The 14,105-nt window shown below is 37.7% G+C and overlaps 1 protein-coding gene across 1 annotated transcript; it reads right to left on the bottom strand.

Moving 5' to 3' along the window:
- Positions 1-9,353: 9,353 nt before the first annotated feature.
- LOC116889229 (tumor suppressor candidate 2-like) lies at positions 9,354-9,818 on the bottom strand. The gene has a single exon (XM_032890380.1). It carries the CDS (start codon positions 9,814-9,816, stop codon positions 9,484-9,486), a length of 333 nt encoding a protein of 110 aa, XP_032746271.1. The 5' UTR covers positions 9,817-9,818; the 3' UTR covers positions 9,354-9,483.
- Positions 9,819-14,105: the final 4,287 nt, after the last annotated feature.

Here is a 14,105-nt window from a genome sequence, read left to right as displayed (position 1 = left end):
ATTGCATTATGGTACAACCACTCTAGAAAACAGTCTGGTGGTTCATCAGCAAATTGGACATAGTACTACCCGAGGACCCATCTATACAACTCCTGAGCATACCCAAAAGATTTTCCAACATATAACAAGGACACATTCTCCACTATGCTCATAGTAGCCTTATTTATAATACTCAGAAGCTGGAAAGAACTCAGATATCCTTCAACAGAGGAATGGATACAGAAAAATGTGGTACATTTAGACAATGGAGTACTAGTCAGCTATTAAAAGTGATGACTTCATGAAATTCTTAGGCAAATTGATGGAGCTAGAGAATATCATCCTGAGTGAGGTAACACATTCACAAAAGAACACCCATGGTATGCACTCACTTTTAAGTCTATATTAGCCCAAAAACTTGGAATAACCAAGACAAAATTCAAAGAGAACATGAAGCTCAAGAAGGAAGAACAAAGTGTGAATGCTTCAGTTCTTCTTAGAAGAAGGAACAAAAATACTCACAGGAGAAAATATGTAGACAGAGTGTGGAGCTGCAAATGAAGGAAAGACCATCCAGATACTGCCCCCTTTTGGGGATACATCCCATATACAGATGCCAAACCCAGCAAGAAGTGCATGCTGACAGAAGTCTGATATAGCTGTCTCCTAAGAGTCTCTGCCAGTGTTTGGCAAATACAGAGGTGAATGCTTGCAGCCAACCACTGAACTGAGAATGGGGTCCCCAATGGAGGTGTTAGAGAAAAGATTGAAGGAACTGAAGGGGTTTGCAACCCCATAAGAAGAACAACAATATAAAGCAACCAGACCCCCCCCCACCAGAGCTTTCAGGGATTAAACCACCATAACAAGAATACACAGGGATTGACTTATGGCTCCATCTGCATAGTTAGCAGCAGATGGCCTTGTTGGGCATCAATGGGAGGAGAGGCCCTTGGTCCTGTTAAAGCTAAATACCCCAGTGTAGGCAATGACAGGGCAGAGAGTTGTGAGGGAGTAGGTGGGTGGGAGGGTGGGAAAATACCCTTCTAGAAACAGGAAGAGATACCTGGCTTCTGGAGGGGAAACCAGAAAGGAGATAGCATTTGAAATGCAAATAACAAATACCTAATAAAAATAAATCTTTACCAAGTTAGTATATCACAGAGATCCTTTCAGAGCCATGTTAATTGTATTATTACCTAGGTAGTAGAACAATCCTACATACCAGAAAAGATGAATTGATTTAGAAACTGTGGCTTATATTTACAGTGGATTTCTTCTCATCAATAAAAAAAAATGAATACAACTTCAAATTTTACTTCACTTGTGGGTCTTAGACATAATAATTGAATCTGTTTTTCATGAGAAGGTGCAAGAGTTCCCAGACACAAGCTACAGAAACTTTAACATGTTATAATTAGTGCTTCCTGATCCAGTCTGTAAGACATTTGGAAAACTAGAATTCAGATATAAATATATCAAGTAGAGGCCAGGCTCATGAGATTTTGGAGGAAAATGAGAATTCTATTGGTAATTTGAATATAAACCATGATTATAAAAAAATCTGGCCACATCTTTCATGTGGCCTGAAAACTAGACTGACAGTAATTGAACAAGAATGGCTGAATATACTTGGTGTAATAAATTTTATGGCAGTTTGGCATCAAGGTTGAGTTATCTTTACTGCTCATCATTTTTGTGAGATTTATTGTGAAAAACAGCAAGACTCGCAGCACAAAGATGTGAAAAATATTCAGCATGGCAAAGAGAGAAGTGTGAGTGGGGACAAATGGTTGCAAACAAAGTAGCTGCAACACTGGACAATAGGAGAGGTATCTTTTAAATACACTATAAGAGGTTCCATGTTACAAAACAGCGTGCTCATTTGAAAGAAGGATTGTTTCCAATTAGAGAATCCAAAAAGGAGATGCTAAACAGAGATACCATCACAAGAATTTTCCTCTTGGAGAGGACTTCATAGGGAAGAAATTAAAAGAATTCTGAAGAGCAGGGTACTGATGACATCAATGGATGTAAATGGAATTTGATATCTTTGCTGCCATGTAGGATGCAAGAGTTATAGGTCATTGAAAATTGAATGTTTCAAAAAAATCAATAAAGCTAGGAAGTGTGTACCAGGGATGTCTTCACAACAAAGAGATGCTGAGAGCTCCTTGCCTAAGATGAAGCCTAAGTTGCAATGAAGACACTAATATGTTGGGCCATGCTTGGAATACAGAATATCTTACATGAGTAGCTGTGGGCACTGAATAGATATGGTCCATGCCTGAGGAGGAGGTTATCAACAAGAATATTGAAGTAGATGACTGGTCATGAACTGAAAATATTTTATGATTTGTCTCCCAGGTTTCAGTCTTGCTTTGATTGAATCTTTCTTTGTTATACTCCCATTTCTTTCTTTTTGAATGAGTGATACTCATATTTTAAGTAAATAGTTTTATTTTCATTTATGCAGGTTCACACCTAGAAGATGGCTTTAACATAGTAACTTTGGACTGTTTAGGGACTTTTATGACTACAGACATTCCGAAGGTTAGACTAAATGAATTTTATATTATGAAATGATGATAGGGTTATGAAGAATGGGCATATAACATTGTATTTGAGCTCTTGAATGATCATGTGTTTAGACAACCCTTTCCTAGCCATTAGCTCAGTTTTGGGAAGCTGTGCAGCCTGGTGGCTGAAATGGGTCACTGTATGTGTGTTAGAGCCAATTGATCTGATTCAGTCAGATTGTCTGTGCTTTCTAGCTAGTGGTTTCTTATTAGTAGCTGTTATATGATCCAATTGCTATAGATCAGTTGTTCTACCATATTGTCCCCATCAGTATACAACATAACCACTTGAACTTTAAGGGAGGATAAACCACTCCCTAGTTATATTTCTGTCAGGTATTTTGTCACAATGACCAAATAGTAAAAGAAAAATCTAATTGCTAAATTAATTTCACCTGCCTTGATAATTGAAATATAACACAAGAATATTGTTAATACACAACTACTTTATAATTTAGAGAAACAATAATATTCTTTTTTGTAAGCATAATTGAAAACACAAAACATCCTTTAGTAGTCAATTTGCATATAAGAGTTAATGAACATACAGACAATTCTAGGCCAGAGCTGAAGGCAATAATAATATCATCCCAGCATGAAGCAAATTACTCAATTTTTAATCTGTTTTACTAAATGGTTGGTTTAATAGACTATGTTTCTTTTTAATATATTATTCTGTTGTGGAAAAACTGATTATTTGTAACAGAAAAATTAGTGCTATGATGTGTACTTAATGCTTTTGAAATCATTTATGCATTAGGTCATATTTTTAAGGACTGGCTTTGCTTTATTTTGTTATATAACAATAGGAAATTTCATATCTTTAGATCTTTCTACTCCTCCCTTTAATTCTTGAGAAGTAACATAATATCAAATAACTTCAAGGCAATGATTTATGACAATTACTTCCCCCCAATATTCTATTAATAGAATTATCATCTATAGTTAGCTATTGCATTATTCAAATCTTTTATTTTTAAAATTTTCTTTAGAATGTATTCCTACTCTTGTTACCCAAACACTAAATCTTTAGAAAGTATAGTGGTCTAGAAAGTAAAGAACAAAAGGATAAAATAACAATGCTTCAAAATTATAGTATTTTGTAGGCTCAATTAAAAAGTATCTATAGCATTTTTCTTTAATACAAGTACTTATAAATATAGACACTGAGTTAACAGCTGAGAAATTTTGATGATTGCTTTTTCCTTCTGGAAGCACGCATAATGCCCTCTTGGACTGTGAACATTATTCATAAGAGTAAAGTTTCTAGCCTGGCATCAGCTTGATTTCTCCATATTCCTTATTCGGGAGCATAAGTCTAGTGTGTTCAGCACTAGAGCAGTATTGTTAAGTTGTAGAGGGAAACTGCATAGCATTGGCAAAGAAATGTAATGTTCCAGAGACCCCTTTGGCCAATGCTTTAACAAGACGTAGCTGTTTCCAATTTTTTGCTATTATGAATAGAACAGCAAGTAGAAGAGTTGTATAGAAAAATATGTGGTAGATCAGTTTTCAGCTTTTTAAGTATTCTCTACCCAGATTCGAATAGTGGCTATACCAGTTTGCACTTCCTCTTCCTAAAGGCAATGAATAAGTGCCTTCCTTCTGCAGTTCTCATCCTGTCATCATATGCTGCCATTTGTTGTATTAATCTTGGACATTCTGACTGGGGTGAGATGAAATAAAAGAGTATTTTTAATTCGTGTTTCCCTGATTGCTAATGATGTTGAACATTTTCTTTCTAAGTGTATCCTCTGCCATTTGTGTTTTATTTTTGAGAACTCTCTGTGATTTTCACACCCAAATTTTAAATTGAGTTTTCTTGATGTTCAAGCTTCTGGTTTTGGTTTGAATTTTTCTTTTTTGCATATTCTAGATAGTAATTCTTTGTTAAATATATGGGAAACAGGCACAAAGTCCCATGACTAATTGTAGAGAGCTGTGACGTGCCACGCCTCAAAGATGGCGCTGGTTTCTGCCTTCCACCCTCCCAACGGTGAGCGCTCTTGCGGTAAACAAGTCCTTATTTGGCTATGTCTGCCTGGCCCGCTAGCTTCCGCATGGTGACAGCCTATCTACATGACCCACGTGGCTTGCTAGGACTGGCCAGCGCTAGCTATTTAAGTGTGGTGCAGGGCGTTCCCCGGGAAGAGAGAGAGGGAGAGAGAGTCAGAAGAGAGAGAGAGTCAGAGGGAGAGAGACAGTCAGGAGAGTCAGAGAGAGAGAGTCAGAAGAGAGAGTCAGAAGAGAGAGTCAGAAGAGCTAGAGGTCAGAAGATTGTATCAAGGTTCCTGAGTAAAACTGCTTGAAGAAGATCTCCTGTGGTCGTGTCTTCCTTGCTGGTCGAGGTTGGGAGCGGCAACTAATGGTTTTCTCCAATCAAGTGTCAGTGGGTAGACCAACTGGTAGATCAACCTCCAAGAGAGACCTTGTGTTCAGGAGCAGTTAACCAACACAAAACATAACCTCTCTCTTTGTAGCTCTCTGTATATCTCTCTGTCTCTGTCTCTCTGTCTCTGTCTCTGTCTCTCTCTCTCTCTCTCTGTGTGTGTGTGTGTGTGTGTGTGTGTGTGTTTGTGTGTGTGTGTGTATGAGTATGTGTGAACATAAAGTTAGATGTGTAGCTAGGTAGGGAAGATCTATGTGGGTGTGAGGGACGGGAAAATTTGACCATTATTGTTTTTTAAAATGTATTTGACAAAACATTTTATAGTCTTCAAAATTCAGTTTAAGGTGTTTCTTAAATGTTAGTGTATATATGTATATGTACATATAGGCATATATGTAGTACTTATGTATGTATATCTGTGTGTATGCATATATACAGATAAGATCAATTTTACCACAACCCTCAGGTGCAATGACTCCCTTGCAGAATTAAGTCACATTTTAGAAGTTTTCATCTATGAACTATAGTCATTTTGGATCTCACTTATGGTAATGGCAGCCACAGAATTCTAGGTTTCACAGGCAGATTCATTCAGTTTGGGGATGTAGAACACAGGGAGAATTTACAGTTCTTCTTGTGTAAGTTATATTAATTTATAGAACACTCTAAAATCCCAACACAAAACATTCACATAAGATCATCTTCTAACCTAGATGTAGTTCAAAGCTTCAAACTTATATAGTCACTATGGTTCTTCCCAAATGTCCATATCATATTTCCTGTGCATTTCAAATAGAAATTTGCATATGAGATTCAGAATGTAGGCCTTAATGTAAAGAGATTATAGTATGCATCAAATGATTGCAAATGTATTGGCATTTCAAGGTAGCAGAAAAGTCAAGTGTCAGAAACCCGGGACATAAGAAATGGCAGGAGAAATTTGAAGTTCCAGGCTGACTTTGATAAAAGAAGAAATAAATAATAAATTTAGGAGTGCATAGGCTAGCAGAAGCTGAGACTAGCCTAGAGAAGTGATGATACCCAATAAGGAAATGAAAATCTCATTGTAAAACTGCATGAAACTAGTTTCTAACAAAAACTTGTATAATTCAAAGAAACTCGTTCCCAAAGCCTTCAATAAAGGTAGCTACCTTGCTGTCACTTTATTTTAGCATGTTATACCTTTGTCAGAGGTATGATCTAAAGAGGTGAGAAAAATGGATGAATGTTTTATAATTAAGTTTGTAATAAGGGGTCATGATAACAATAGAAAAGAAGTTAGTCACTATCACTGGAATGATTAGCCATTGCAACAAATCATTGTACTTATGGCACACAGATGGCTATTTCTAAAATGTTTTTCAAGTCTAATTTCTTTGTTCAATATCTTCACTATGCCCAATTAGGTATGTTATTATAATTTCTCAAACACTAATAATTATTTCCCTTCTGGGAAAAAGATTGTATAAATGTTTTAAAAGGAAAGTATTACATAACACTATGTACTTATGCTGAAATTCACCAGCCAGTGTTGTGTTTCAATCTATTTCTGACTTGAAATACAAACTTTATGATTCAATCACATGAAAATTCCTCTGGGGAAAAATAATTTAAATTCAGGGAACAAAAGAAAAGAAGTTAAACTGGAGTTCAGTTTGACAGTTCAATATTAATGTCACAGTTATTTCATGTTAACAGATAAATTTTTTGTTCAAACCATTAGTGTCTCTAAATATATAACACTCAATATTAAAGCTCACAGCTAACTTGGGTTAATATTATAGTCAAGTCTGAATAAGTAAAAATGTTGTTTAAAAGTTTAGTTAAAATCATTAGCGTATAAGAAGTTGGCACCTGTCAAAAATAGGTGAGTGCATTTTTATTAAAGAAATGACATTCAGTCATCCTAAATGGTGACAGTCAAGAAAAAAAAAAGTAAGATATTGGTGAAAGCGGAGAAAGAGATATTGTTTAGCTGTGTGCCTATACTTTTAATCTTTGTGACTCAGGGAAAGGGAATGACAAAAACTGTGAAGCCCATTTCAAGAATAAAAATCATATTTTCATAATCTTAACTGAAGGCTAAACTTTCTATCTTATTTTTCAAACTCAAACCTGTCACTTATTTGTCAAATATTTTTTATAAACATATGAAACAATTGAATTTCTCACTGGCAGGATTTCTTTAATTTTACCCAGTTATTTATTTTGTGTAATCTGTGTCTCCATAACCACAGGAGAAAAGAAAGTGAAATAACAATACAGACAATACAGCAACATTAATGCCAAACCCATAGTTCTCTGGGATCCCTTCCTCATTTTGTCTTCAACATGCTATCTATAGGAAACATAACCAGTGGAACAAATAAAACTGAGTATTTTGGAGAATATCCTATGTATGACACAGTCACTTGCTTTGTTGGAGGCTCTCACCATTTTTCTTCTTTTCTAGACAGACTCCTTATAGTCAATAGTGATAAACAGGCAATTCTGCCATTAATGTTAGTGAAGATATTATTGCTACTATTTGCTATTTTGGGAGTGGGCTAAATAGGATGAGATGATACCACAGAAAGCAATGACTTAAAGTGCTGAAATGATGTCTCAAATCTATGGTGCATGCTACTATATTACCAGACTTTTTACAAACATACACCTAAATCTCGATTGAAGTAAGACTAGTATAAAGCTAACTTGTATTATCAACATATTCTGAAGTATTAAAATTCTTCAATATTTAAAATGATTATACTTTATTTCACTGTACATCTTTGTGTTGCTTAGCATTAATGATTTTCATTTTCAAAGAGTTAATTAAACTGATTACTTAGAAACAATGAGAGATATATGCTAATTTAAATTGATATCATGATTTGATTGTTTTAATGTTTAAAATGCTCCAATTAAATCTAATATTGTCAGAGGGAGATAGAATGAAATATTTTGATTCTCAACAAAAATTTTCTGTGCTTTTTCTCAATGCTGTTAGTACACTGGAAAGGTCTTATGGAGATCTGGAATGTAAAGTCCTGGGTACAACCTACAATGAGTTATCTAAGTGTTAACTGAGAGTGGATATACCATTCCATGATACTACCTTTAATTCATAGCATCATAGGTGTGAATAACAAATGTAAATTGCTCATAAAACTCCATAAGAATCTCTGTTCAAAGAAGTTTCCACTATCATTATTCTTTTTTCCCTCCATTTTTATTAAATTGTGTATTTCTTATTTACATTTCAATCGTTATTCCCTTTCCCGGTTTCCTGTCCATCAGTCTCCTAACCCCTCCCCTTCTGTATGGGTGTTCCCCTCCCCATATTCCCTCCATTATCCCCCCACAACAATCCCCTACATTGGGGCTTCAGCCTTCCACTGGTGCCCCAACAAGGCTATTATTATTCTTGTTGTAGATAAATAATATGAGCCAAAGTTGCCTAAATTGAACAAATAACACAATAGTCTTGCTCTGCTAGGAATCACTCTCCTCAAGCCACTTCCCACACTCTAAAAGCACAAAACTTCCATAATCAGTATTTCTAAAGCCATCTCTGCACCAGCATTATCATAGTCTAGACTATTTACAAACCTTCAAATTCTAATTACACCTTTTCTGTGTTTTCTCCCCCTTTCTATACTTACCAAGGAACCCCAGTTCTTTACCTTAACAGACCCTAGAGGTGTAAAGATACTGTAGGAAAAGAGTATAGGCTCCTCATAGCTCTGGCACCAGCCCCAGTTGTTTCTTACCACTGGGTGGTAGACTGCCTCTCCCCCACAACTGGGGATTTGTGGGACTGGTGCAAAGGCAAGGGAGACAACAGAATATGTGGTTTGGGGCAATCCTCATAGGTACAGACATCTAGGGCCTGACCTGGACTCAGCCTGTACCCTCTCAAATTGAGGGGCAACTGGGTCGAAATCAAGAGAGATCAGTCCAGCCCTGGGTAAAAGGAGAAGCCTCCCACACAGGTCCTCATTCTTATTTAACAGTCAGCAAAGTGCCCATCTTAGAGTGGGAGCACGTGGCAGGTAGGCAGGAAGGAGGAGGTAGTACATGTCTCCAGACTGTCTGATACAGGAGGAATCAAAGTAGCAAAGGCTGGCTAAGGGGTGTAAGGAAAAGGAAGTTCCCACTTGGGTAGAGCGCCTACAGACTAGGGGCCCAAAGAAGGCAGACTCTGCTTGTAGTGATGTAGCTTCTAGGAAAGCCTGGCCCTAGGCAAGCTTGTAAGAAAGCAGGTCAGACAAATAACTAAGAGGCAGGCATTTCTGACCTGCATCTTTCCTGTCATGCTTCTTATAGAAGTGACTGGGGGAAATAGGATGGCAATTCTGTCATTAACCCCCAGACATAAATCAATACCAGTTAACACTGAGGAACTGCCCTCTTACAACTGAAGGTTCTGCGCCAATGGAGTTCAGTTTATTGAGGGTTGTGGCACATGTCTGGACTCCTGAATGGAAGCTACACCTTGATTCTGCGAGTTTCTTGCTGGGGCAGTGGGGGGCTTGTGTCTGCCGTGCCGCAGGCTCATATTTCACAGAGGATCAGAGGGAAATCCACGTGAATTTGTGGGCGATCCAGCTTCACGATGCCCTGAGGAATCAGATTATTACGTACTCGCTTCAGGTTGGATTTCTTCTGCCCATTCTTGGTGATGATTGTCTCCTCATAGAATTCGTGAGCCAGATCCCCATCTTCATCATAGTACATGGAGCCGCGGCGGGTGAATACGAAGGGAGGCACTACTCGGGCTCGAGACCGCACCAAAGATTGCTTAGCCACTGTAGCCACTGGGCTGCCGACCCCTGTAGTGGAAACAAAGGGACACAAGCCCCGAGCTTTTGAGATGCTGGACCCCATGTCTGTGCTTCTCAGTTCTTACAGTGCCACTGGCCTGACCATGCCCTGCCCCAGCAGGTCACTCACAGGTCGGGACTTTCTTTTCTTATGGAGTCATAAATGGTAATAATTTCTCCTTGTCATGATGTATGACAATACGCAGAGAGTATTAGGAAATTCACTCAAGGCCTTACTGTTCATCTTTCCTTAGCGCCCAATTTTATACTATCCACTTGTTGTGTCACAGTTTCTTTCAAGATTGAAACCTTCTAAACTTGTTAAGACACAGGCTGTTAGAAGGAAGAGAAACAGCTTAATGTCTTGTGGAACGATGCAACGTTGAATCCTGGAGGGAAGTCTATAAGCTCAGGAAGTAAAGAGCTCAAAATAGCTTCAAAAAGTTCCCGGAACTGACTATATTCACGAGACTCTGCCCTCCTGAAGCTTATATAAGCAATAAGAATTACTTAGACATAGTCTTGGACAAGTAGAGTTACCTAGTGAACTCTCAGACCAGTCAAGCAAACTAGAAGAAGCAGAATGTTTCTGTGGATTGCCCTAGTGCTGTTTGTAGTTTTAGGCTAATTCTACTTCCACAAGAAGGTCTGCCCCAATGAAGAGAGGAGTGTATCATGAATTCAGGTGATTTCAACTACATCTTCTCCCCATCTTAAGTGATCAAACACAGGTTGGAGCCTGTGATTGGTCAGTGGAAGGGAAAGGTGGGGCTGAAAGTTTTAGAGAGGAGAGAGAAGAAGGTGGACAAGAGGAGAAGATGGAGGAAGACAAAGAAGGAGGTAGAAGGAAGACGGAAAAGAAACACTTGGCCTGGAGGAACTGCAAGTAGCAAGGGATCTCATAACTGAGGAATAGAGTAGTATAGTGTTATATCTGCCTAATCTAGGTGTGCTGCTTATAAATATTGTAACTGATTTGTGTGTTCTTTGCACCGGCATATTGGGGTTGGCGACTTACCAAAACAGAATATAGCCAACCTGTCAAGAAAATATAAAGACAAATTAGTATCCTGAAAGAGACTCTGACCAACCAAACTTCCTGGAAAGTACAATCCCCACCGTTTGTGCTCAAGATTTCCAAATGTCTGGAACTGTCACGCCTGCTGGCTTTCAGGATGCATCTATGATTCAAACATTTCTGCTAAAATAAATAATGTTGCTTTCTGGGATGAGGAGATGTTTGCTCACTGCTAGCTCACACAGTTTCATGTGATCAGTGCTTAGTTTTCAGTGCATTTTCTTAACATCTTTATCCATCCTTGTAGAAGTCTCAGCTAAGACTGTATCCCCTTAACTTTCCCCTGCTTCTAACAAAACCCACATAACAAAACTGTCTTTTGGCACTAGCTCCTAGGTAAACAAAGACTTTTTATTATGCAGGAATCTTTAACATCCCAGATTTCATGCTCTCATTGACAAAAAACAAAGTCCAGCTGTCAATTTGTATAAGCTTAATTCTTTCTCTAAATTGCTTAGCTTTTTTTTTTTTTTTACCATTTAACTAAACTAAGGCTAAAAACCACATTTCTTGAGTATAACGATACAGTTATAGGCTTGTAAATTGAAGCCTTGTGAATCTTTCAGCAGGAATGATGAAAAAAACTTCCATTTCTTTTTTATGGAAGAATCTCCAAAAAGCACTTAAAGAAAAATGCTAGAGTCCAAAGGCACACAGAAAATAAAACATTCCACTAGAGACTCTCAAGACACTATTAGTGCAAGCTATAAACTCAGACTTTCATTATTTACTGAAAACCTAATATGCATGGTGGTATTTCGATTTTGATTAGTTTTTCTGGTAGTATCCTCACCTTGTTCCTTTCCTATCCTTGAACATTTTAAATTATTCATGATAAGAAAGAAGCTAAGCAAATGAGAAAAGCAACAGGAAAACAATGATAATAAGCTTCCTTGTTTACACATGCTTTGGACAACAGTGTAGCAGAATGAGAGCTTTGCTCTGGGGATCCTCATTTGATTCTGGCTGCATCACTATTTTATAAAGGTTTCTAGATGTGAATGCTCCTGTGAATTTAAGTGTTTTCCTCCTTAACTATATTTTTTCCTCTGAGTAGGGAATAAAAACTGGCATTATATATAAAAATGCAAGGAATTTTAATGATAGCCTTGCTTTTTAAGTCCTCCCTATGCAATTGTACTTAAATAGTATTTACATAATGAAAATAATTGGGAGAATTTACGAAAACTCTCACAGGTCATGCCTAGACTATTTTCATTTATTATGTAGAATAGGTGGTTTTGTTAAGGGAAAATAGAGTTATTCAAGCAAAGAACTTAGAGCACTGTTACCCTGCAAGGAATAATTAAAAGAATAAACACAGCCATATACAAAGAACCTCTTTGTATAAAAGAGGCCTTTTTTATAAGGTCATAACCAATATCTGAGAGCCTAAGATAAGAAACTGGATGAATGAACTTATTTTTCAACCTCTGGATAGCATATTGTATTTCCAGCTGACTGAACCTAACCACAAACAAAAACATGCTAATATGCACTTTGGCCAGGTAATTGGTTAATATAGTCAAAATAGATCCCCGTGTGTCATAAGTCAGGAGAGAAAACAACAGGGAGCCTCACAAGAAGGCTAAATGTATGGTTCTGTAACCTAAACCCTGAGTAAGTCTTGGGCTTTGAAACTAAAATGAAGATGTAAAAGACAAATGTAAAAGCTAGAGAGATGATTCATCCATTAAGAATACTTGCTGCTCTTTTGGGAATAGCTTTTGGTTCCCAGCACCTGCTTAGGGTCATTTATAGATGTAACTACAGTTACAGATGATTTGACATCATTTCTGGACTTCTGAAGGCAATAAAGTCACATGAGGACACACACACACACACACACACACACACACACACACACACACACACACTTGTGCATCTAAAATTAAATTCATAAAACAAGAAATAGAAAAACAGTCAATGGAATAGAAATATCAAAAAAGAGCCAGAATAAGACAAAAACAATAAGCAAAAGCAAAAGAGTCAAAAGCATCAAATTAATAAACAAGCAAATATAGGCAAAAAGACACACACATTCACATACAAAGGAATCAGATAAAAAAAAACCCCACAAGTCATAATATACATGCAAAGGACATGTAAGGTTAGAAAAAACAAAACTGAACAAAACTGAACTAAACTAAATAAACAAATAAACAACAACAACAACAACAACAACAACAACAAAACCCAAAAAGCAAAATCTCCAACAAAGCACTGTGAAACAAAGAGCCTCCGAAGATGTCACTGAGTTTATTTTGTGTCGCTTGGCCATCTACTGCTGGGCATCGGTGTTGCTTTTTTTTTTTTTTTCTTCAGATTTATCATCTTTATTGTCCCCATTTCTTGTTATCTACCATTTGCTATTTGATTTTATTAGTTTGATCTGATCCCAGGATGTGCAGTGGAGAGGATTTTATCTCAATTGACATTCCTATGGAAATAAATGGTTACCACCAAAAGTCTTTTGCAACTTAAAGGTCAACATTTATAGCTGAGTTGGTGTTGACTTTTCTCTTTTAGTAGTGTGCACAATACCTTCCAGTACCATGGACATTGGTCCATAGGTATCTAGGTAAGCACCTGCTCAACTTATTTATTTTCTTTTTTTAAAAAATTTTTAATTTATTTATTTTTACACTCCAGATTTTATTCCCTTCCCTGTCTGCCCCCAGATCATTCCACATCCCATACCTCCTCCCCACCCCAACCACGGTCTCCACAAGGATGTCTTCACCCTACCCACCCTACCAGACCTCTAAACTTTCAGGGCCTCCAGTCTATAATGGGTTAGGTACATCTTCTCTGACTGAACCTAGACCCAGGAGTCCTGTGCTGTATATGTGTTGGAGGCCTCATCTCAGCTGGGGTATTTTGCCTGGTTGGTGATCCAGTGTCTGACAGATCTCAGTGGTCCAGGTTAATTGAGACTGCTGGTCCTCCTACAGAGTTGCCCTCCTCCTCAGTTTCCTCCAGCTTTTCCCTAATTAAACCAGTGAGGTCAGCAGCTTCTGTTCATTGGTTGGGTGCACACATCTGCATTTGACTCTTTAAGCTGCTTGCTGGGTGTTTCAGAGGGTAGCCATGATAGGTCTCTTTTAGTGAATGCCCGACAGCCTCAGTAATATTGTCAGGTATTGAGGCATCCCCTTCAGCTGTACTCAAGGACTTCAGGACTGTTACTGAAACTTCTCAAGCTTTTCTCCATTTCCATCCCTGCAATTCTTTCAGTAAGTTCCCTATACCCACTGTAGGGCATTTGATTTAGG

This window comes from Rattus rattus, chromosome X, assembly GCF_011064425.1.
Source record: "Rattus rattus isolate New Zealand chromosome X, Rrattus_CSIRO_v1, whole genome shotgun sequence".
NCBI classification, from domain to species: domain Eukaryota; kingdom Metazoa; phylum Chordata; class Mammalia; order Rodentia; family Muridae; genus Rattus; species Rattus rattus.
The sequence above is the reverse complement of the archived record's forward strand: the minus strand, read 5'-3'. Positions and strand labels throughout refer to the sequence as shown.